Raw genomic sequence first — 23,880 nt, 5'->3', positions numbered from 1 at the left:
ATGATTTGCTAGGAAAATCCCATCTGGCCATAGTTCAGAGGGTCAACAATGAGGGTGAGGGAGACCCTTTCTACGAGGTTCTCGGTATTGTCACCCTGGAGGACATTATTGAGGAAATCATCAAGTCAGAGATCCTGGACGAGACAGACTTGTACAGTAGGTTTCCCTCTTAAAGTTCATACCAGCTTAACTTTAGTTGCGGTCCAAGCTTTATGTGATATTGAAATCACAATATAGGTTGGTGCAAATATTACAAAACGATGTAAAATATAGCACAACACAAGAATACAATCTGTATGTCTGGATTAAAATGGGTCACATTGCCATGAGTAATACTGAAACCCACAGAGAATTCTGTATCAAAACCAATAGTAACTTATAGCAGTGATAAAGTATGCCTTATATTGAGATTTATTCCCTCTTAAAGTTCACAGAACATATGCATTATGTGTTATCAATATGAATGTAACTCCGCAACAACAACAATATTGTGAACAACTGCAATCTAATGATCATTGTCATTGCATCTTGTGGCCTGCGTTGAACAGTTTTGCAAAGGTCCAGTTACAGATGTTATGACAGTTTAATGAATAACATTGCCTTTACTTTTTCTTCGTTTCTCCCAATTTGGCAGCCACTCTGTTGCCCCATTTAACATATCTTTGCTGTGGTTTTGACCTGCGCATGTTCGTACTGTGTTATTGTCTTAAATGTTAATTCTCTTCTTAGTTTAAAGTCATTTGTGTGCATGTTTCTTTGGCATAAAGATAGCCATAAGTGGGCATCAATAATTCTTACTTTTGGCTGTAATTGATTGATTTATGAAGTTGTGGTTCCTATATTTGCTTGCAAGTGCAAATTAAAACCAAGATATGGTGACACTATACTTGAGGAGTAAATGGAGCATGTTCCAGCAGTAAAATGGTGTTTTCAGCTTGAACAGGAAACAGTGTCGACCAGTTACTGTGCCCCCCTTTTTGTGCCAAATTTGATATATTTTTAACCTATGTGTACATCTGTTTATTTATGCCACTAACGTTTAGATAAGGATTTGAGAACAAATCAAAACGAAATAGAAACAGGAAACATTGTGTTTAGCATCTGCAAATGTTTATGTCAAATCCTGTCAAAGTACCACGTACTTAAAATGTTAAGTGAGCCGACTGCTTTTAAACTTGGCCGAACATTTGGCGCCTCCACGGCAATATGTGAGAATTCTATGAAATGTGTTTTCAGACCACTGGTACACAATATTCCATAAAATAAAAGGCCCAGTTGGTTCAGCTGGCATTTAAGAGACCTGCACCTGAAAAATGAATGAGTGGAAGGACACCGTCACATACAGTATATAAAAATGCCCATACTCGCCACCTCAACTCTTCTAAAGCCAAGCCATGTGTTTAACTTACCAATTTCCCACTGTGGCATACCTGTTTGAAAATCTTAATGTTGTGTGTACGTTTAATGAACGGGTGACCAAATACATCAACCCCCCCACCTTCCTGGGTGTGCTGTGAGGCTGACACTGACAGGAAGCATGTCACATCTTAAATATAATTTGAAAATATTCTAATCATTCATGTGCATGAGCCAGCCATATTGTACATCAAACATCTCTTCACCTTATAGCTTTTTGCTCTTTCGGCTTGGAATGCACCCCAAAGACAAAACAAAAAATGCTTTGTGAGCAATTCAATCCCAAATTTACAATCAGGGTATAAAACACTCTGTGTGACACTTGACACATGGCACAAAGTGATCTTTTTTTAAACCAGTGAAATGTGCTCTTCCCACTCTAGTTTAGTGGGTGTTTTTGACTTGTTGTATCTCCTCAGGAACATTTGTTACGCATTGAAAACATGCTATATTTGGGCTGCGGTCCATAAAGTGAATATAGATATATATTCAATAGATATGGCTTGAAGTGATAAAGAATGTGGTCAACTCACAGCATAGCCTCTTGTAGCTCTCTGTTAGTTCTGAGAAAGATGCCATAGCTATAGTATGTTTCCACAAAAGGGAAACAAGTTTGGGTAACTCAAGTTTCGCCACCCTGTGAGCAATGGACAACTGTCTCCATTAGTGGAGTGGCATGGTGGACTGACTTCTTCCTGTTGTAGAAGTATAATCGTGTGTCTTCTCATCAACTCTCTCTTTCTGTCTGCAGCTGACAACAAGACGAAAAAGAAAATCACCCATCGTGACAGGAAGCAGGATTTCTCGGCCTTCAAGCCTACCGACAATGAAATGAAGGTTAAAATATCACCTCAGCTTCTGCTGGCTACCCTGCGTTTCCTAGCAACAGGCAAGTGGACTACATTGCTGCTTCACTTCCCCCAGTGTGTCGTAGTGTTTCCTCACTGCAAGGAAAGTTTGCGCACACTGTATGTGTGAGCAGTATGTGCCTGTATGCGCTTTGAGTTTGGGGGCCATTGGGTGGAGAGTGGGGTGAGTAGAAAGGTGGTTACATTTACTTAATTGCTCTGTGACATTACTTTCGGCATTTGTAGCCTACGAGGGTTCCCACGTTTACATTTTTAGTGTAAAATTCGAAATATTTCCATTAGGTAAACAAGCAGCTGAATACATGACTCATATTTCTCCAACTTCAGATGGATTTTCTTTTGAACTTTGACCTTGCAGCTAAGCATTGATTACGTTCTTCCAAAGGCTATTAGGAAGGTTAGTTACTGGTGGTGTAGCCAGCTGACAACCACAGCTCTACTACTGAGTTGATGTTGCTACACAGTTCCATTCCTAAAGCATCATTTTTGTTATTATCAGAGGTCTGGTTTACTCGCTGGGCTGCAGCTTGGCCTGTTCCTAGATGTTGTCCTTGTAAGAGTGTTACTATCTTTACACCACAAAGATATAACCCAAATAAACCCACTATTGTATTGTGTGTTCATTCCGTTGTTCAATTGTCATTCTCACAGCCTCGTTCTCTGTCTCTGTAGAGGTAGACCTGTTCGCACCACCACAAATGTCTGAAAAGATTCTACTGCGCTTGTTGAAGCACCCAAATGTCATCCAGGAGCTGAAATACGATGAGAAGAGGAAGCGGGCGCCTGAGCACTACCTCTTCCACAGGAACAGACCTGTGGACTATTTCATCCTCATTTTGCAGGTAAGTGGGACTTGGAACACTGGGAAACCGGTTCTACCCCCAACCAGGCTCGCTCTGCCCCGTGCGGTCGCTTCTCCGTTACACTTTTTCGAGGCCGAGCAGGGACAATGGCACCGCTTTTCAGAACCTCCTCCGACCTGGTTCGAAAACGCAGGCCGAGGAAGGCCGTGATGTAACTGTCATCTGATTGGCCGACAGATGTAGGCGTTTCTTTAAGCGCCGTGATGCGTCACTTTCACATTCAAGGCGTCTAAAGGCTGCCGCGCACCGAGCGACGTCACTGAACCCGACTGAACTGTCATGCAGTGTACGTGGTTTGGCGACTGTTTTCATAAGTGGCCTATCAGTCTGCCACTGGTTTTGCCGCGATCCGTCTTAACGTCACAGCAGATAAGTTTCAGGGCTTAGAGAGCCGTGCCGCCGCGCTGCATCAAGCCATATAAATAGCATATAAAGCATCAAATATTGTGTTTTCTATCAATACTTAACTATATTCATACTGTATAATGTACTTGTGGATGAAAAAGCAAAGCTTGTGACCAGAATGTACGCGAACGTACGTACACGCTGGGTACATTCAAATGAATGGAGCCAGCGAGCCTCCTTTCAAATATCCACACACCCTCTCTCTTAGGCAACCTGCATCTTCCTTAACGATTATTCTATCTTTTTATGGTCAAAGGAGTGTGATAAAGTTACTGAATACGCTGCATCAAAACACCTATACAGGCTCGCCGGGCATCCACTTGTGAAATCGCTCATGTGCGGGGGGTGTCGGCAGGGTGTCGACAGCTCTACGTGATGGTCCGGCGCAGTCGGATTTGACCACGTCGCGCTGCGTGTGGCAGGCTTAAAGCAGCTTTTGTTCTCTGGTCGATTGAGGACGTGCCGGCATTTTTGTCCATATTGGCAGAAGAGGAAATTCAGTGAGATGGAAGGCGCGACAAGAAACGAGCGCGTCACCATCTTCTAGATCCCGCCCCAATCCCTACCACTTTTGTTTGGTGCCTGTTGTAATGGAAAAGCATCGGAGGCCAGGCCAGGCCAGGCCAAGCGAGGCCGGGGCAGAGCGGGGCCAGGCCGTGCTGGAGCTTGAAATGGAAAAGCGGCATATGTGGAATACTGTGTATCGTATAAATTACATCAAACATTCTTGAAAATTCCAATAATTGGTCCATAAAGTACAATTTAAACCAGAGTCATTTTATTAGCGATCGTACAATGAGTGCCTGATATTCTGGCATTTTAATTGCTAAAAAAAATCGTTATGAAAATACATACAGTGCCTTTGATTTGATTACAGGTAGATATTAACAATTTGTTGCGTCTCACATACCGACCTGCATATGTTGAAATGATATTCTTATGTGATTCTCTTTTGGTCATCTAAACACTAATACATACTGGAAAGCTAGACTGATAGATATGATATAGTTACAGTATATTACACACCGGGTTGGGAGTGTAACTCAACTCAACTCAATTTACCGGTAATTGAACAAATCCTAACAGTTACAAGTCTCAACACTGCAAAGCTAAAGGACCATTGAAACCATGTTTATGTTGTGTTTTTAATGTTTGTCTAACTTTTGTCCCAATGTTATAACAACATCAAGACAATAGCTGATTGCTGTTACAGTAGCCTACTCCTTTTTATACACAAAATGTCACAAAACAAAAGATGATTTAATTTAATGACGAAAATGGTTTGAGTTGATGACCGAAAATAGAGGTCTGATTTTGCTGAACCAAGTTATTGACGCGTGCAGGTCAAATGCAGGTGGGAAAATTAGATGTTAAACTTCAAACTATTATGTTGTAAAACACATGTGTCAAACTCAAGGCCTGGGGGCCAGATTTGGCCCACCATATCATTTCATGTGGCCCACATAAGCAAATCATGTGCGTCTACGTCAAGTTCTTCTGGACCAAAATTTCAAATTGTCTTCCCTTTAATAATGCATTTCAATATAAGAAAGTTATGAGTGATTCGGGCAGGCGGCTGCATTTAGTGTTTGGACCATTATCTATATATATATATTTTTTTTTTATTTTTTATTTTTTTTTACTTGTAATGTAAGAGGTGCATCTTCTCCTCAAATCACCTTCGCATTACATCTTAGTCATTCATTGTTAAAGTTAGGACTTATTGGTTTTACGTTTTAATATTACCAGTAGTAAAAAACTAAATTACAGTTGTGGGACAATTACATATATCTTAAAATTGCCCGTAAAGCTAATCAAGGTTTTATGATTGCAACAGTTTCACCCTGAAATGGCTTCTTTCTATTTCCATAGTTTTCTATGGGAAAGGTTGTTCAAAATATGATGAAAATGGCAACACAACGGTTTGCGTTTTACTGAATACAAAAAGACAGAACCAATGTTACACACGAAAATGTTCATTTTTCTTCTTCTTTTTTCTGTTTTGAATACATCTCTGAATCTGACTTAAACAGGGCAAAGTGGAAGTGGAGGCAGGCAAGGAGGGGATGAAGTTTGAAGCAGGACCGTTCTCCTTCTACGGGATGATGGCTCTCACTGTCTCCCCAGGTGAGCTCTCTGATTATGCAACTTGATTATACTTTGTTGAAGTCATCAATGATTCAAGTCTTTTTTTTTTGTAGCTTTAAATTCATTTGAATTTTTGCTTGTCGTTGACTCTATTAGCCCGTTTCAGTTGCTTGAAAAAGGTGGGAAAATGTAACAATAAGAATGGAAGAATGTTTAGAACCTGCCGTTATTTAATCTTTATGCGAATAACCCTTATCAGCAACATTATTTTAAACAGTCTGTAGTTAGTGATCCAAGCTTTGTCAGTCAAGTAAAAAAAAAAAAAAAAAAAGCCCTCACCCCTCTCAGTTCATTCATAAACTTCTCACTATCTCAATTTGTCACAACCACTTTGATCGGTAGATAGGAACTGAGAGACACCTACTGGTGAAAATGGCCCTCTGCTGTATGATTCTCAAGTCAAGCTGGATTCTCATGATTCTTTTCATTCCCCTTTCAAAGTCAGTCTCACCAATTGCAGCTGATACCCTTTAACATGTTGAATCAGAAATCCTGTTGATTTTGCCTATATGTACAGTGTACTGTATGTATGATTATGTCTTACCTTTCTTTACTTCTCTGCTCCCCTTCTTTTCTCTACTCTGCCCTCCCCAAAGTACCGCTGTCCCTTTCTCGAACATTTGTCAATAGGGCCGATTCATTAGCCGGATCACCAGGTACAGTTTATTTTTCTTTCTATGCTCTTAGCATCTTCACATTCAATTCTCAGCTACTTGCTAATTCTTACTTTTTTTGTTTAGCACAACAATGTTCAGTAGCATGAATATTTTTCTTCTGTTTTGAGTGACTTTGTGAATGGTGATGGGTGGGATTGGTTCGTACTTGAATGCACCAAGAAAATGAAAACAGAGAAAAACAGTACAAAGAAAAAGACTAACACCCTCACCCTTTGAGCCATTATTCATTGGGGTTGAATGGTGCTGGAGACTGGAGGCCCCAGACTCCGCCCTCTCCTCCTCGCCCCTAACCTTTAACCCCGTGACTGCATAAACAAGACCTACAGCTACAGCCCCCTGCTGGACAGCACTGTGCACACATACAAAGAGCAGCACGTACACATATGTTCAGTCGCACAGACTGCACGCATGTCAAGCACAGACTGCACGCATGACTTTAAAGGACCAACCAGTATCTGGAAATGTAGTTGAGTCAATATATTTAGCTATTTCTTTCATTCCATTTGGGGCCCTGATTGCCACACTTTGATGTTGGTGGAGCTTTCATACACACATGTATTTTTGATACTTTTTCTTTTTTAAAAATAAAATACCTGACCCCTGCTGCCTTTTGAAAATAGAGTACTAATCTGCAAGACTTCACATGCCGGTCTTTGGCCCACTGTGCTTGGCCTGCACACACACACACACACGAACCCTATTTGTGCGTCTCATAGACACCGACTTATTCCAACGTGAGATTACATACATTCCAGTCAGAATAGTAGTTTAGCCAAGCTGTTTTCACTTTGTTGTGTGTGATTTTCACTCGGCTTCTTTAAGAAGTGGAAAATATAATCTGGGTTTAATTAAAAAAAAAAATAGAAAAAGTATTTTCTATGTGGTGGCACATGCAAGCTGCCTCAATGAAACTCACCAACTCATGAAATAATCGGTACAAGTCCAAGAAGACATACTGTAGAAAGTACATTTCAATTTCATCAGTGTCTTGCAACTACCTTCCCCCAATATAAATAGCAATTTTAATTTGAATGCCTTAGAATGTAAACATAGTTTATCATTATTATTATTTTTATTATTATTATTATTATTAGCTTTGCTGTAAAAGAATAATGTTCTTTTATGCAATTGACTCACAGATCTTTTTTGTCACAATCGCAAAACAGTGTCATACACAACAATGGATTCATTTAAAAATAAATAATAATTTTATTTGTTTATTTGGACATTACTTACAGGTATGTGTAAAAAAAATAATAATAATGTATCTACAGTATCTCCAACTTTTTACCATCGAATCTAATTGCTGGCTTGTATGTATCTGATTAGATAGCTCGCAGCACTCATAACTAGAAAATGCAGCCCTATGGGGGGCGCAAGCCAGTGCAAACTGTAGGCGGGTCCCAAGACCGGATAAATACAGAGGGTTGTGTCAGGAAGAGCATCCGGGTTAAAACTTTCCCAAACAAATATGAGCGTTCATCTAAAGAATTCCATACCGGATCGGTCATGGCCCGGGGTAACAACGTCCACCCCCTGCACCGTTAATCTGCAGGGTGCCGGTGGAAATTCAGCTACTGTGGGTCGAAGACGAAGGAGAGGTGGAAAGCGGGTTCTTAGGCAGAAAGAGAAGAGGAAAGCACAGAGTCTAGAATTGAATGTGGGGACTTTGAATGTTGGGAATATGACAGGAAAAGCTCAGGAGTTGGTTGACAGATAATTAGGAGAAAGGTTGATATATTGTGTGCCCAGGAGAACAGGTGAAAAGGCAGTAAGGCTAGAAGTTGAGGGGCAGGGTTTAAATTATATTACCATGGTGTAGATGGGAAGCGAAATGGAGTAGGGGTGATTTTAAAGGAAGAGTTAGCTAAGAATGTCTTGGAGGTGAAAAGAGTATCGGATCGAGTGATGAGGCTGAAAGTTGAAATTGAGGGTGCTATAGATTATGTGATTAGCGGCTATGCCCCACAGGTAGGATGTGACCTAGAGGTGAAAGAGAAATTCTGGAAGGAGCTAGACAAAGTAGTTCTGAGCATCCCAGACAGAGAGAGAGTCATGATTGGTGTAGATTGTATTGGACATGTTGGTGAAGGAAACAGGGGTGATGAAGAAGTGATGGATAAGTACGGCATCCAGGAAAGGAACTTGGAGGGACAGAAGGTGGTAGACTTTTCAAAAAGGATGCAAATGGCTGTAGTGAACACTTTTTTCCAGAAGAGGCAGGAACATAGGGTGACCTACAAGAGCGGAGATAGAAGCACGCAGGTGGATTACATTTTGTGCAGACGATGTAATCTGAAGGAGGTTACCGACTGTAAGGTAGTGGTAGGGGAGAGTGTGGCTAGCCAGCATAGGATGGTGGTGTGTAAAATGACTCTGGTGCTGGGGAGGAAGATTAAGAAGACAAAAGCAGGGCAGAGAACCATGTGGTGGAAGCTGAGAAAGGAAGAGTGTTGTGCGGTTTTTCAGGAATAGGTGAGACAGGCTCTCGGTGGACAGGAGGAGCTTCCAGAAGACTGGACCATTACAGCCAAGGTGATCATAGAGACAGGCTGGAGAGTACTTGGTGTATCCTCTGGCAGGAAAGGGGAGAAGGAGACTTGGTGGTGGAACCTCATAGTACAGGAAATCATACAAGGAAAGAGGTTAGCTAAGAAGAATTGGGACACTGAGAGGACCGAGGAGAGGCGAAAGCAATACATTGGGATGCGATGTAGGTAAAAGGTAGAAGTGGCAAAGGCCAAACAAGAGGCATATGATGACATGTATGCCAGGTTGGACACTAAAGAAGGAGAAAAGGATCTATACAGGTTGGCCAGATAGAAGGATAGAGATGTGAAAGATGTGGAGCAGGTTAGGGTGATTAAGGATAGAGATGGAAATGTGTTGACTGGTGCCAGTAGTGTGCTGGACAGATGGAAAAAATACTTTGAGGAGTTGATGAATGAGGAAAATGAGAGAGAAGAAAGAGTAGAAGAGGCAAGTGTGGTGGACCAGGAAGTCGCAATGATTCATAAGAGGGAAGTTAGAAATGCATTAAAGAGGATGAAAAATGGAAAGGGAGTTGGTCCTGATGACATTCCTGTGTAGGTATGAAAGCATCTGGGAGAGGTGGCTGTGGAGTTTTGGACCAGCTTGTTTAACAGAATTCTAGCGGGCGAGAAGATGCCTGTGGAATGGAGGAAAGGTGTGATGAGTAGTGGAGGCTAGACTCAGGACAGAAGTGAGTATTTGCGAGCAACAGTATGGTTTCATGCCTAGAAAGAGTACCACAGATGCATTATTTGCCTTGATGGAAGGGTGTTGATGGAAAAGTACAGAGAAGGTCAGAAGGAGTTACATTGTTTCTTTGTTGATCTAGAGACAGCCTATGACATAGAGTACCCAGAGAGGAACTGTGGTACTGCATGTGGAAGTCTGAAGTGGCAGAGTAGTATGTTCGACTAGTACAAGACATGTATGAGGGCAGCAGAAGAGTGGTGGGGTGTGCTGTAGGTGTGAAAGAGGAGTTTAAGGTGGAGGTGGGATTGCATCAGGGATCAGCCCTGAGCATATTCCTGTTTGCAGTGGTGATGGATAGGCTGACAGATGAGGTTAGACTGGAATCCCCGTGGACCAAGATGTTTGCAGATGACATTGTTATCTGCAGTGAAAGCAGGGAGCAGGTGGAGGAACAGTTAGAAAGATGGAGGCATGCACCGGAAAGGAAAGGAATGAGGATTAGTCGAAGTAAAACAGAATATATGTGCATGAATGAGAGAGGTGGAGGGGGAAGAGTGAGGGTACAGGGAGAAGAGATAGTAAGGGTGGAGGAATTTAAATACTTGGGGTCAACACTCCAGAGCAAGAGTGAGTGTGGTCAGGAAGTGAAGAAACGGGTCCAAGCAGGTTGGAACGGGTGGAGGAAGGTGTCAGGTGTGTTATGTGACAGAAGAGTCTCTGCTAGGATGAAGGGCAAAGTTTATAAGGCAGTGGTTAGGCCAGCCATGATCGACGGATTAGAGACAGTGCCATTGATTGAAGACTCTAAATTGTCCGTAGGTGTGAATGTGAGTGGGAATGTTTGGTCGTTAATATGTGCCCTGCGATTAGCTGGCAACCAATTCAGGGTTTACCCCACCTCCTGCCCGCAGTTAGCTGGAATACGCTCCAGCATACCCGCGACCCTAGTGAGGAAAAGCGGTATAGAAAATGGATGGATGGATGAAAAACATCTGAATGATTCCCAGGACTTTTGGAAAACTATTTCATGGAATGATAAAACTAAAGTTGAACTGTTTCGAAGGTGTGTGTCTTGTTACCAACGATCAAACGGGATGGTGGTAGTGTCATAACACTGGGGACTGCTTTGCTCCTTCAGGACCTAGACGACTTGCTGTAATTGATGGAACCATGAATTCTGCTCTTGACCAGAAAAACCTGAAAGATAATTTTCAACCATCATTCCGTGACTACAAACTGAAGCGAACTTGGGTTCTGCAGCAGGATAACAATCCAAAACAAACCAGCAATTCCATTTGTGAATGGCCCAAAAAAAAATGTTTTGAAGTGGCCAAGTCAGAGTCCAGACTTGAATCTGATTGAAATGCTGTGGCATGACCTTTAAAAGGCTGTTCATGCTCGAAAACCTTCCAATTTTGCTGAATTCAAAACATTCTGCAAGGAAAAGTGGGGCAAAATATCTCCACAGAGATGTGAAAGACTCATTGCCAGTTCAAGAAAACACTTGATTTCAGTTGCTGCTGCTGAGGATGGCCCAAGCAGTTCAGGGGTTACTTTTTTTACTTTGTCTCATAGAGCCAGGTAACTTTGAAAAGTTTTTTTCTCCTTAGTAAATAAAATCCCCATTTTAAAACTGCATTTCATGTTTACTTGGATTTTACTTGGATTTTCTTTCTTTATTTACAATAGTTTGATGATCTTAAACATTAAAGTGGGGAAACTGTGCAAAGAAAAATAAGAATTACAGAAAGGGGCAAATGCTTTTTCATGCACTATATATCGGTAGGTCTTTATTATATTGTTCTCAGGTGCCCACAGCGTAAGGAGCAGCACATTGTGAGTTGAAAGAGAAGTGTGACAATGAAGTGTCATAATGAATTATGATACACAAAATGTTTAATTTTTCACTTTCCATTGAATTATGTCATTACTATGTTTTTGTAAAGTTCAATATTATAGAGTGCTATTTCAAAAAAAAACATTTTTGGGAGGCTGGAATGATTTAAAGGCTTTTCTATTCATTTCAATGGGGGAAGATAATTTGAGTTGCCAGCGTGGTCACAGAACTAATTGAATTTGTATCTCAAGGCACCACTGGATGTCTTTTGGAACAATAGTCCTGAAACCTTTCTGACACACCTTGTGTTGGCATATAGGTAAAATCAATATCACCCAGAGAGTGTTTGTTGCCTTGCTCAAGGGCACCCAATTTCATTTGTATTTGTTCAGTGGTGATCTGTGACTCACTGTTAAGTGTATTATATATATTTACTGTACTGTATGTGTAATATTCATACTGTATAACTTCCCTCACAGAGAATAAATCTCCACCACGGCCGTTTGGACTGAACCACTCAGACTCTCTGAACAGGAGTGATCGAATAGATGCCATCACTCCGACTTTGGGCAGCAGCAACAATCAACTTAACTCCTTCTTGCAGATCTACGTACCTGACTACTCTGTCAGAGCGTGCTCAGACCTGTATTTTATAAAGGTGAGTAGAAGGGACGGACACTGTGTCCTGTGTGCCTGTTGCTTAGTTGAAGTGACATCTGCTCGTCGAGTGCACGGTTTTCCAATAGGTAGCTCGCAAACTGCTGCTGTGACAGAGTAGTTCACCAAAGGATCAAAGAATTTGAGTTGTGATCTGCCCATTTGTGTGCATATTGCATACTCACATACATACATCATATTGCACTTGACGTCTGGATGCAGTTACAATATATCCCACACTAATATTGTAAAAGACACTTTCAAACAGCTTTCAAAAACAAAAGAAAAGAAAAAAGAAAAGAAAAAGAAAAGTTTCACTGGATCGGTTTGTCGTGCCAAAATCCACCAATGAAATAGAAAAGCAACAGACAAAACAAAAAAAAACACCTGACTCAAAATTTTCCTGTTATTATGGAAGAAAATGAGAGGCTGTAGTCCTCCTCCCCTTTTCCCTCCTTAGTTAAAGTTAATGAGCAATAAACTGTTTTCATATTTAGTTTAGTTTTATTTCTTTAAAATAGTGTGTTTTCACTTATTTCTGTATTGCACTATATTTCTTTTTAACCACACAGTGATTCAAAAAAAGGTAGGTATAATTTAATTTGGGGGCTGGAGCGAATTCATTGCATTTCCATTCATTGCAATGGGAAATATTACCTCGGGTTTAAGAAAGTGTCAGGTTACAAACGGGGTCACGGAACCTTTAAGTTTGTGTACCTGGCTACAGGACAGTGCAGGTGAAATTTCCTAAATTCCCTTTGTTTCTTGGAAAGTTATATGGGAAATTAACTATTAATATAATAAATAAACAATAAACAACCATTATGGCAATCGATAATCCATCCATCCATTTTCTGAGCCGCTTATCCTCACAAGGGTCGCGGGAGTGCTGGAGCCTATCCCAGCTATCTTCGGGCAAGAGGTGGGGTACACACTGAACTGGTCACCAGCCAATCGCAGGGCACAGATAAACAAACAACAATCCGTACTCCCATTCACACCTACGGACAATTTAGAGTCTTCAATCAACCTACCATGCATGTTTTTGGGATGTGGGAGGAAACCGGAGTACCCGGAGAAAACCCTCGCAGGCACGGGGAGAACATGCAAACTCCACACAGGAGAAAACAGATTTGAACCCGAGTTCCTCAGAACTGTGAGGCAGATGTGATAATCAGTCGCCACCATGCTGCCGCAAATAATAAGAATAATGGCAACTGCATTCACACGTTATTTGAACAAAGTTACAATTATCATTTCTTCAGTTTGGATTAACAGTAGGTTTACCTGCTACTTCTGATGTTGTTTTTCAACCCAGAAATAATACAAATCTTATTGTAATTGAACACAAAACATGTATTGCTCAAATGTTGTAATTATATTTATTACTACCCACTCACTAGTCATCATGTGTGACGTAATGGTAATTTCCAAGTTACCATTTGTCATGAGTGAGTATGCCTGCTTGATGTGGTAATGCCAATACTTGTTTTTTTTTGACAATTGTGCAAATGATGCAGAGTCCTCTAGTAATTTAGAGCAGTTTGAAATTACTAATACAGTCTGGTACAGTGACCATTGTGCAAATGGCGCAGAGACTTCAAGAAATTTAAGCAGTTTAAAGTGACTAGCAGTGCGATAATCTGGAACAATGTCAATTGTGCAAATGGTGCGGATACTTCTCAAGCTCATGAGTGGTCAGTATTGTTCAACAACAGATATGCAAATAGTGTAGAGTGGCGAGACTACTATAGTGAGTGCACGAATAATGTAAAATTGGCCCGACAAGAGATGTGACAACAATCTCAAGACAAAATTGGCGGCATGTTACAATGGAATTGTAAGTTAACTTTTTAAGATGTTAATGACAAGAGGGAAGAAGCTGTTGGAATGTCTGCTAGTTCTAGTTTGCATTGTTCGATAGCGCCTACCTAAGGGAAGGAGCTGGAAGAGGTGGTGATCAGGATGTGGAGGGTCCAAGAGGATTTTGCATGCTCTTGTCTTACTTCTGGCAGGGTGCAAGTCCTCAAGGGTGGGTAGGGGGGTACAGACCATTTTTTCAGCAGTCCTGATTGTCCATTGCAGTCCATTGGAGTTTGTCCTTTTCTGTGACAGCACCAAACCAGACTGTGATGGAAGAACACAGGACTGATTCGATGACCGCTGTGTAGAACTGCCTCAACAGCTCCTGTGGCAGGCCGTGCTTCCTCAGAAGCCGCAGGGAGTACAACCTCTGCTGGTCCCGTTTAAGGATGGAGTTGATGTTGGTCGATACGCACACTCGTCACCGTCTTTGATGAGGCCGATGACTGTGGTGTCGTCTGCAAACGTCAGGAGTTGAGGTGCAGTCGTTCGTGTAGAGAGAGAAGAGCAGCGGAGAGAGGACAGAACCTTGGGGCGCCCCAGTGCTGATGGTGCGTGTGGATGAGGTGGTGTCCCCCAGCCTCACTTGCTGTGTCCTGCCCATCAAGAATCTGTAAATTCACTGGCAGATGGCAGGCGAGACGCTGAACTGGAGAAGCTTGGAGGAAAGAAGTTCGGGAATTATTATCATTAAAAGTGCTAAAAAAACGCATACAAGCTTCCACATCAAATGTGCCGTGTGTAAATCCAATGCGTTATTTCGTGGTATCGATACAATCAATTGATTACCTATTAAAATGATTTCAATCGAAATATTAGGCATTAGTAACCAAATCACTTTAACCTGACCTGTCTGTATATTTTATTTTTAGATGGATGTGGATGGATGTGTGTACATATATGTCAATCCCAACCTTGCTCTGACATGTTACCTGTTGGCTCTCTCCTCCTGTTGCCTAGGTAACGCGGCAGCAGTACCAGAACGCTGTGATGGCGTCGCGCATGGACAAGACGCCGCAGTCCACGGACAGCGAGTTCACCAAGATCGAGCTGACGCCGAATGAACTCCGCGATGGTGTGGAGACCCCCACCGTAGTCACCAGCACAGCCACCACCGCGCCAGCTGTGACTGTAGCTTTGGCCAATGAGACGTCCCACCTTCTCAACCAGCAGCACAATTGCGTGGGCATGAGCAGGAGCAACCACAGCGCGCACGAGGGGCCCATCTAGCCCCCCACCCAGCACGGCGGAGACCCAGACCCTCCACCTTCCTGTCTGACGGACACACGGTGCAGCGGTGGAGCTAGAGATGAGGGAACATGAGGGAGCGTGGGCGGGCGGAGTGAGGATGCTGCACCCACTCAGTCAGTTAGTAAAGCCCCCCGATGGAGGGGCGGTGGGGGGAGGTGGGTGCTGAACACCGCCCACTTGTCAGCAGTCCTGCTCTACTACACCTTCTTAAGATGGTGCTGTGACTGAGCTTCCTTTTGGGACAATTTGACACTTTCATAGCGGTAACTTGGACAAGAGGACAACAGACTGCATGCAAACCTGCCCCTACCCCGTCCTGTGCTACCAAGCACACACACACACACACACACACACACTCACTAAAAGTCACTGTCATTTCCACTCAGGCCAAAGACCTTGGTCCCCCCCGCCCCTCGCCTTTTTTTTTTTTTTTGACACTGGACAAACACACACTCCCTCCCAAACATCCCACTTTTTGCATCATTCAGGGAAACTCAGTGGACATTTGATCCCATCGACATGGACTCCAGAGAGGAATGGTTTGGCAAAGACTGCACCAAAAACCGCTTTGAGAGAAACCATGACATCACAAACCAAGAATGTTTTCCTGTATTTATTTATTTTATAATATTGTATGTATATATAAAGATATATAAATATGTATGCGTGGAGATATGGTGTGACATAACGTGGCAATTAAGCATGCAAAAAGTCATACCAGAGAGGACATGCTACATATATGGAGCTAAACATCCATTCGTGTATACGAGGGGGTGAAGGTCTTTTACAGTTACAGTATGTATATGACAGATTGTCTTATTTTTACTATTGTGTATTCTAAATTGGGCTTTTTCACCTTAAAAAAAATCACACTATTGCCTTTAAGAAAAACAAATCCTAACCCTAATTATTTTTAACAAAGTGCAATGACGACAACTTTATTTAAGAGATGATTATTAATAATAAAAAAAATGACTATATTGTAAAATGACAGATATATTTGTATGTGTGCTCTGTATGTATTTGTATGTTTGCATTTGAAATATGCTAAACCCAACATCCACCTGCAAAATTTCCCTTGTCTATTTGGAAGCCTCTCATGGTTGTGAGCTCACAATTCTACTGTATGTTGACGTGTGATTTCTGATGCATTGTGGGAACAGAGACGTGAACGTGGAAGTGCCATCACAGCGCCAATGCGCGTGGGAGTTGAGGCTTGTAAAAGAGTGTTTTTGTTGTTGCCAATTTTACATTTAATTAAACTTGACTATTGCACAGTATTAATGACCTCATCTAACATGTTGAGCATCATCAATGTCACAAGAAGAAACCTCAACATTAAATATGTCCACGGATGACACGACATTCCATATCCACTTTGTAGTTTCATTTCCTTTTGTTTGTCTCCTTGTTACATGACAGTTGTTGTTTTTTTTTTGACAGCAGTGAATGTGAGAGGTGTTGTGGCGGCCATGGCAATACAGATCATAATCCATGTTTAATAATTCTTTTGTCACGTCAAAACTGTTGTTTCACGTCTGCTGTGGCTGCCATCAAAAGACGTTACGTTATTGTTTCACTTGGTTCATGGTTCATGGTTCAATTTCACCTACTGACTTCACCTACTGTAGTAAACTACTGTAGTTTTTATCATCCCACAATACAGTACAGTAAATATTGATCTAGGCAAATTCCTCCTAGCTACATCGTAGAAAAACCTAATCATTTAACCTCAAGAAAGTTAGTACACCCCCCCCCCAAAAAAACTGTGAATGTGTTTACAATACACATTTCTGAGACACTGTGGACGACTGGTTCGCGCATCTGCCTCACAGTTCTGAGGACCCGGGTTCAATCCCCGGCCCCGCCTGTGTGGAGTTTGCATGTTCTCCCCGTGCCTGCGTGGGCTTTCTCCGGGCACTCCGGTTTCCTCCCACATCCCAGAAACATGCATGGTAAGTTGATTGAAGACTCAAAATTGCCCATAGGTGTGAATGTGAGTGCGAATGGTTGTTTGTTTATATGTGCCCTGCAATTGGCTGGCGACCAGTTCAGGGTGTACCCCGCCTCTTGCCCGATGATAGCTGGGATAGCTCCAGCACACCCGTGGCGCTAGTGAGGATAAGCGGTATGAGAAATGAATGAATGACTGCATTTGGGGGAAAAAGAGAGAGATTGGGAGTATTCAGTTGTGGACCAACCTCCGATTTTGTAGTACTTTAACGTTTTCACGTGCTTTTCTGTCATAAAAGTGTAACAATATGTTAATCACTTAACACTAAGCTGTAAAACAATGAAACACTCCGTTTTTTTGCACTAGCAAAATTTACAACTGTACATTCCCTTGCTGGGATTTAATACACCAACTCGTATTAGGCATCAGACACCTGACAAACTCAGAAAAGAATGCGTGCACACTTAATAAAACAATCACCACCACGAAGACCAGAGCATAGCTTATGCCTCAAGTGTCAACTAACGAATATTTCCTTACCTTGACACTGCAGTTATAACAATTTGTCTCAATATTCAGACATAAAGTTTGGTTATGTGTGTAGTTGACTCAGGCGCCATACAATACTTTTATGCATACCAATTTGATTCCCACAATGACATGAGAATGTATTTCCCCCCCAAAGTTAAATAAATAAATATGTTGAATAATAACATTTTAACCGGAAGTGGCAAAAGTACCCACACTCTCTGTTCTAAAACAGCACAGATACTTTTGAAAAAAATAAAAATAAATAACAACAACAACAACAACGTCCAGGCACCGAAATGTACTCAAGTACAAACAGAAAAAGTAGACACAAATTTTTTTTACTGTCAATTATTTACAATACTGTACCTGTTCTGACAACTCTGCACAACGAAAGAAAAAACCTCTGCAGTGTTCATACTGAGACATTGACTGGACATGCTATCCAAACAATGTATTCCCAGGTTTGCAAACGTGAACTGAAAAATGTACTGTGTGTTGTTCCAGATTAGATCAAGATTTTTTTTCCCCACACCAAAAGCTGGTGGTTTTTCGGCTCGCGCAAGACAACTCATTCTCCACAAATTATTCTTGGAGCCAACAGCATAAAACAATTCTCTCAAATAAGGCCACGGACAGGGAATATCTTGCTTCTCGGAATCTGTTGAATATTGTCATTAATGGTTCCTCATGGTTCACGTTCCTGCATGTCGTTTTTTTTGGGGGGGTTGCCTCATACAGTAAGTCTCCACAATCTCAATCAGTCACTCAGCCAACATCTCTGCTATTGTTGATTTTTCTTTTCCTCTTTCTATTCAAGTCTTTTTTTCCATCACGTTGTCAGGTTGAAAAAAGTGACAAAAACGTAGTCTGACAAATTAAGGAGTAGAAAGTACGGACTTATGGTAAATGGACTGCACTTATCTAGATAGCGCTTTATCTACACTATCACAGCGCCCAAAGCGCTTTACGAAGCCTCACATTCACCCACATTCATGCTCTACCAACTGAGCCACAGCCGTTTTCAAATGTAGGGAGTGAAAGTAAAAAGTTGTCTATCCATCATCCATCCATCCATCCCCTTTTTCTTCCAGTTATCCAGGGTTGGATCACGGGTGCTGCAGTCGAAGCAGTGAAGCCTCTCCCCAGCCGTTTCGTCCAGCTCTTCCAAGGAGATCCCAAGACGTTCCAGGGCCAGCCAAGAGACACAGTCCCTCCAGCATGTCCTGAGTGGTCCCCAGGGTCTCCTACTGGTGGCACGTGCCCGGAAGATTTCACCAGGGAGGCGTCCAGGAAGCACACTACACAGATGCCGGAGCCACCTCATCTGGCGTCTCTCTATGCAACGGAGCAACGGAGCAGCAGCTCGAACTCTGCTCGGAGTCCTCCACTTGGGGCAGGATCTCATCCCTGACCTGGAGAGGGCACTCCACCTTTTTGGAGGTGATGATTCTCATCTCAACCGCTTCACACTTGGCCGTGACCCGCTCCAGCAAGTGTTGAAGATGGTGGCTTGATGGAGCCAGCAAAACCACATCTGCAAAAAGAAGAGACCCAATACTAAGGTCACCAAACCCCAAAACCGGACCCCTTCGATGCGTCGGCTGTGCCTACAACTTCTCTTCATAAAGGTTATGAACAGAATTGGTGACATGGCGGAGTCTAACCCTGACTGGAAATGAATCCAACTTACTGCCGGCAATGTGGACCAAACTCTCGTATTAGGGGTTCCAATAACCCATACTGCCGGAGCACACTACACAGGACTCCCTGGGACACAGTTGAATACTTGCTCCTAGTCTACAAGGCAGTCTGCAAAACAGAAGACTGGTGTAGAGCTGGTCCATTGGTCCTCCTGATTCTGAGATTCAACTTCCTGACCGAACAGACCTTTGCACGGAGTGTAATTCCCCTGTATTTGGCGTGCACCCTGAGGTCCTCCTTCCTAAAAAGAGGCGCAGTCCCCGTTGTTCATGCGATGTTGCACAGCACTGCTCCCCACTGCTGCGACGCATGATGGTGGACAAGAATTTCCTCAAAGTTGTCCGAAATTGTTCTCCATGGCCTCACCGAACTCCTCCCATGCCCGAGTTTTGGCCTCAGCGATCACCAAAGCTGCATTCGTCTTGGCCTGCCGGTAACCATCAGCTGCCTCTGGAGTCCCACTGAATGAGAGAATTAATTTTTTTTTAAAACCGTTTACAGTTTGATACCACTGGAAGTCGCTATTTCTACAACACCCCCCCCCCCCCCCCCCCCCAAAAAAAAAAAAAAAAAAAACCTTCCTTGCAACCTTCCAACCCCACTTGCCATTCCACGCACGCGCACACGCGCACACACACACCACAAAAGTTCAGACACCTAAAACGTAGGGAATGATTAACGAATAAACCAACGGAATGGCTACAAAAGCAGATAGTGTAATCTCACTGCTTTGCAAAGTTCTCAGAATGAGTTATGCTTGCACAATATTGTCCATGTTCTTCCATAAACAGTAATAATTCAAATAAGAATGTTTACATTGTATTTCTGCAGTCCAAAAAATATATATGTTGAATTAAAAACCAAGGGGCATAAACATGTTTACAACCTGTTGACTCATTACTTGTTATTGTTACCACTGAGTCTTACCGAAATATGTTATTATACGGACACTTAAGGAATTACAAAAAAAAACAAAAAACTAACGAAGAATTAATATCTAAAATTGGGGCAAAATATGGCTTGTTCTTTGTCTGCAAAAATATTCTTCTTCTTTCCAGGCAGACCATTTCACTTGCTTTAAGCATTTTTCCAGAAGTTTTTATTGAGATTCTGGTTACAAGTACTTTTGGCGATAAGAAATGCCATAATTGTATAAGTCTATAGTATCCAGTAGTTTTAATACAGGTGTTTATTTGTTTAGGCTAGTTAAACAGGCTAGGGCCTGTTTAGGCTAGGCTTGCCAGTGCGAACATATTTGTTCTAGTGGCAGATGATTTTAAATTCAGTAATATACTGAAAGTCATTATTTGCAGCTTAACGGCTGCTTATCAAATTGTGTCTAGCATGGAAGCAACGTCATTTGCTTGCAAAGCAAAGAATGCCATGCAATATTAAATGCTGTATGCCTTCTGTCTCACAGTTGAGAGGATCTCGGTTTGAATCTCGACTCAGGCCTTCTTATGTCGAGCTTACGTATTCTCCGTGTGCTTCCTCCCACATTCCTAAAACACGCATGCTAGGGTAATAGAAGGCTATAGTCTAAATGTTCCAGAAGTGTGAATGTGAGTGACTGACAACCAGTCCAGGTCATACGCCACCTCTCGCCCAAAGTCACCTAGGCCAGGCTCCCTGTTCGGGGACAAGCACTATAAAACATGGACAGGTGGACGAAGCAGTGATGTTTTCAAATCACTGCAACTACAATGACAATAATAAACATTTTGTTCAATTTGTTGTATTAGATCCCATTGGCTTTTGCAGATGTACCAAATCAAGCCGTGTCGTGAGTGTGTGTGTGTGTGTGTGTATGACCTTCAAAGAACAGAACACAAAACTATGAAAAACTATCTTTATTATACATTTGTAGGCCATTTCCTTCTGTATACAAACTGCCAGAGCATCTGGGAATAAAGCAAATAAGAACATAAAAGGATATGCATGAAAGATAACCATAGTTTAGTTGACCGTGACAAAACACGCTGCAAACAAGGATGCATTCAGGACATCATGACAAGAAAAATTAGATATCAGTTTAAATATTGGCTTAACTAATAGCCAACAGGCTCAACCCCCAAGTGTGGTGTGGTACAAAAGTTAAGAAACAATGGGCGGAAATAGAAATAGCAATAATAATAATAATCTCCATTAGTAGTTCTGTAAACTGAGACCCTTTAAAACACTAGCTTAGAAAAATAAAAATAACCCTCAAAAGTTGTTGATTACAACTAACATTTAGTTACAGCTTTTAACATGTTATTCACGTTTTCCATTATTTTTTTTTTCTTTAGTAGTTCCAGCTTGGATTTACAGTTTTGTTCTGTGTAAACTGCAATGCATAAATCCCTAAAATTTCTACAGTCAACCAACTTAAAAAAGAGATATATTCTCACGTGCATAATGTTATGCAAAAAAAAAGACAGTTGAACCCTAAAATACAAATATTCAATTTGGAACCCCCCCCCCCCCCAAAAAAAACTAAACTAAAAATTATAAATAAACAAAAGAAGAAAAAACGATACAGATTCGTTATGGTTCCTTCAATTGTTTAAGGTTATGTCATAGGTATCAGTGTACGTTTGCGTGTCTGGATCACAAAAAAGGCTAGAAACTGCAATATCAACAGAAAGAAAAAAATAATAATTTTACCTGTGCCAATCGCGCTATTTACTTCAGTTTTAAGCATTTGGGCTCTGCATAACCACAAACATTCAAAATCACAGGATGCCTTGCATGCCCTTTGCATTTGGAGGCTGCATGTCAAAAAATAAATGCAAATGCAACACTTAAGTTTCATTTTCTTATAAAAAAAATACTGCCTCTGAGCTTCTTCAGCTGTTTATGCCTGACAACTATTTACAGAAGCACAGGTTCACTGTTGTTATAGCGACTATCGGCATGTTATACAGTACGTGTGTCCTCATTGTTGCTAGGTAACCAGAACAGGTCAACGGCCACCCGAGCACTGGGATGCCTTCTCTCTGTTTAGCAAAGAGGCTCTTCTTGTCATTATCACCCACAATGCCTTTTGGCAGAAACAAGACGTCAAAATGTCAAGAAAACCACACAAACCCAAAGCACACTGTTCCCATTTTGCATAAAAAATCAATTGCGATGCAACGGATTGATACATCTTTTCACATAGCGTGCCGACACATATGTGACGTCATCGTCTTGTGTATGTCATGCTTCAAGCCAGCTTATCCTAAAGGTCATGTTAAACCTCAGCGGAGGAGTGTCTTCAGTCCATTGGCAACAACAAACAAATTCAAATCGAATCGATTTCAAAAAGAACTATGAAAAAATCATGCGTGCAGTTATGTGACAGTCGTGATCCTGTTTGTTTGCTGGTCTGTCACACTTTACTCTAAAATGTCGAGTATTGACACACACATCTGCTAACACATGCACACACACACACACACACTCACATACTTTCTCTCTCACTCTCACTCACACACACACACACACAGTGAAGGATTTTCCATTTTGCCTTTAACTAGAAAACCTCTAGATGACTAAAAGGAGAACTTCATTCCTCCTCTTCCTCTTCTTCTTCTTCTTCTTCTTCCTCCTCCTCCTCGTCATCGTCCTCGTCGTGGCAGTGGGTGATCTCCTGCGGGGTTTGCGGGAACAGGTTGGGAGGCTTGATCTCGCTGAAGGAGCGTGTTAACTGGTTGCGTTTGCACTCGAATTCTTTGCAGTCGCTACAGTGGTTGCGGTTGCGCGTGGCCAGCGGCGACTCGCTGGCGATGTCCACATGCATGTGCTCCACCGTCGATTCGTGGGGCATCTGAGGACGACATGAACATACGAAATCCTTGCTTTGAAATATTTAAGATGCAAGAGCAGGTTTTCCTCCACTGATTTTTCGTGAGTTGTAAAGGAAGAAGAAATGATTAATTATATAATTATTATTTTGTTTAATTGGTCCAAAAGTCCTTATTTTTTCCTATACTAATAATGATATATCATACAAGTAATCTTGAGTTCATCGATCTATTCTAGTGATGTATCGTCATAGGCAACACAATTGAATGATCTTCCCACTAAAACAATAAGAAAATCATACAACATCAATCAAATCAAATCAAATGATGCATCTGTGTTCATCTATCTATGCCAGTGGTAGACAGGGCCAGGCAAAACGATGAAATGCTCTTCCACTAGGTGGCCGAAGGTACAATTAACCTGTGTACCCACCCACCTGTTGCCATTCATACAAAAGAATAACAGCTTTGTGGTTCAACTAAATAGGTCCAGATTTCACCCTGCTGAGTTAAGTCCATTTGTGAGCAAATTGAGACGAGATCATGCTTATTTCGGAACACAGCGGTGGAGCGGAACATCTGTTCAAACAAAATGTTAAAAGAAATATTGCCTCAGTTCACGCATTATGCTTCGGTTCCCCAACAGTTGTGCTTTCTCCCACAGAGCGTGACATTCACACATTTGCTCCATGCATAACTTTTTCACATACTGTACACTG

The 23,880-nt window shown here is 41.8% G+C and overlaps 2 protein-coding genes across 5 annotated transcripts in view; one reads left to right on the top strand and one right to left on the bottom strand.

Moving 5' to 3' along the window:
- The window catches only part of cnnm2b (cyclin and CBS domain divalent metal cation transport mediator 2b), a 64,092-nt gene extending 48,473 nt beyond the window's left edge, over window positions 1-15,619 (top strand). The window contains exons 2-8 of one of the 3 annotated variants that reach the window (XM_061679747.1): window positions 13-156; window positions 2,168-2,305; window positions 2,958-3,127; window positions 5,587-5,680; window positions 6,298-6,357; window positions 11,917-12,095; window positions 14,918-15,619. In XM_061679747.1, the coding sequence (XP_061535731.1) occupies window positions 13-156; window positions 2,168-2,305; window positions 2,958-3,127; window positions 5,587-5,680; window positions 6,298-6,357; window positions 11,917-12,095; window positions 14,918-15,187 (1,055 nt within the window). In that variant the 3' untranslated portion in view covers window positions 15,188-15,619. The remainder of the gene's footprint in view (window positions 1-12; window positions 157-2,167; window positions 2,306-2,957; window positions 3,128-5,586; window positions 5,681-6,297; window positions 6,358-11,916; window positions 12,096-14,917) is intronic. The other 2 variants (XM_061679749.1, XM_061679748.1) reach the window with 2 other exon arrangements.
- Window positions 15,620-21,229: 5,610 nt separating this feature from the next.
- Window positions 21,230-23,880, bottom strand: part of nt5c2b (5'-nucleotidase, cytosolic IIb) — a 39,242-nt gene continuing 36,591 nt past the window's right edge. For both annotated transcript variants that reach the window (XM_061679751.1, XM_061679752.1), the window contains one exon: window positions 21,230-23,184. In XM_061679751.1, coding sequence (XP_061535735.1) covers window positions 22,924-23,184 — 261 coding nt within the window. In that variant the 3' untranslated portion in view covers window positions 21,230-22,923. The remainder of the gene's footprint in view (window positions 23,185-23,880) is intronic.

Source organism: Phycodurus eques, chromosome 6 (assembly GCF_024500275.1).
Source record: "Phycodurus eques isolate BA_2022a chromosome 6, UOR_Pequ_1.1, whole genome shotgun sequence".
NCBI lineage: Eukaryota > Metazoa > Chordata > Actinopteri > Syngnathiformes > Syngnathidae > Phycodurus > Phycodurus eques.
Note: the sequence above shows the minus strand (reverse complement) of the source record. Positions and strands in the feature narration are given on the sequence as shown.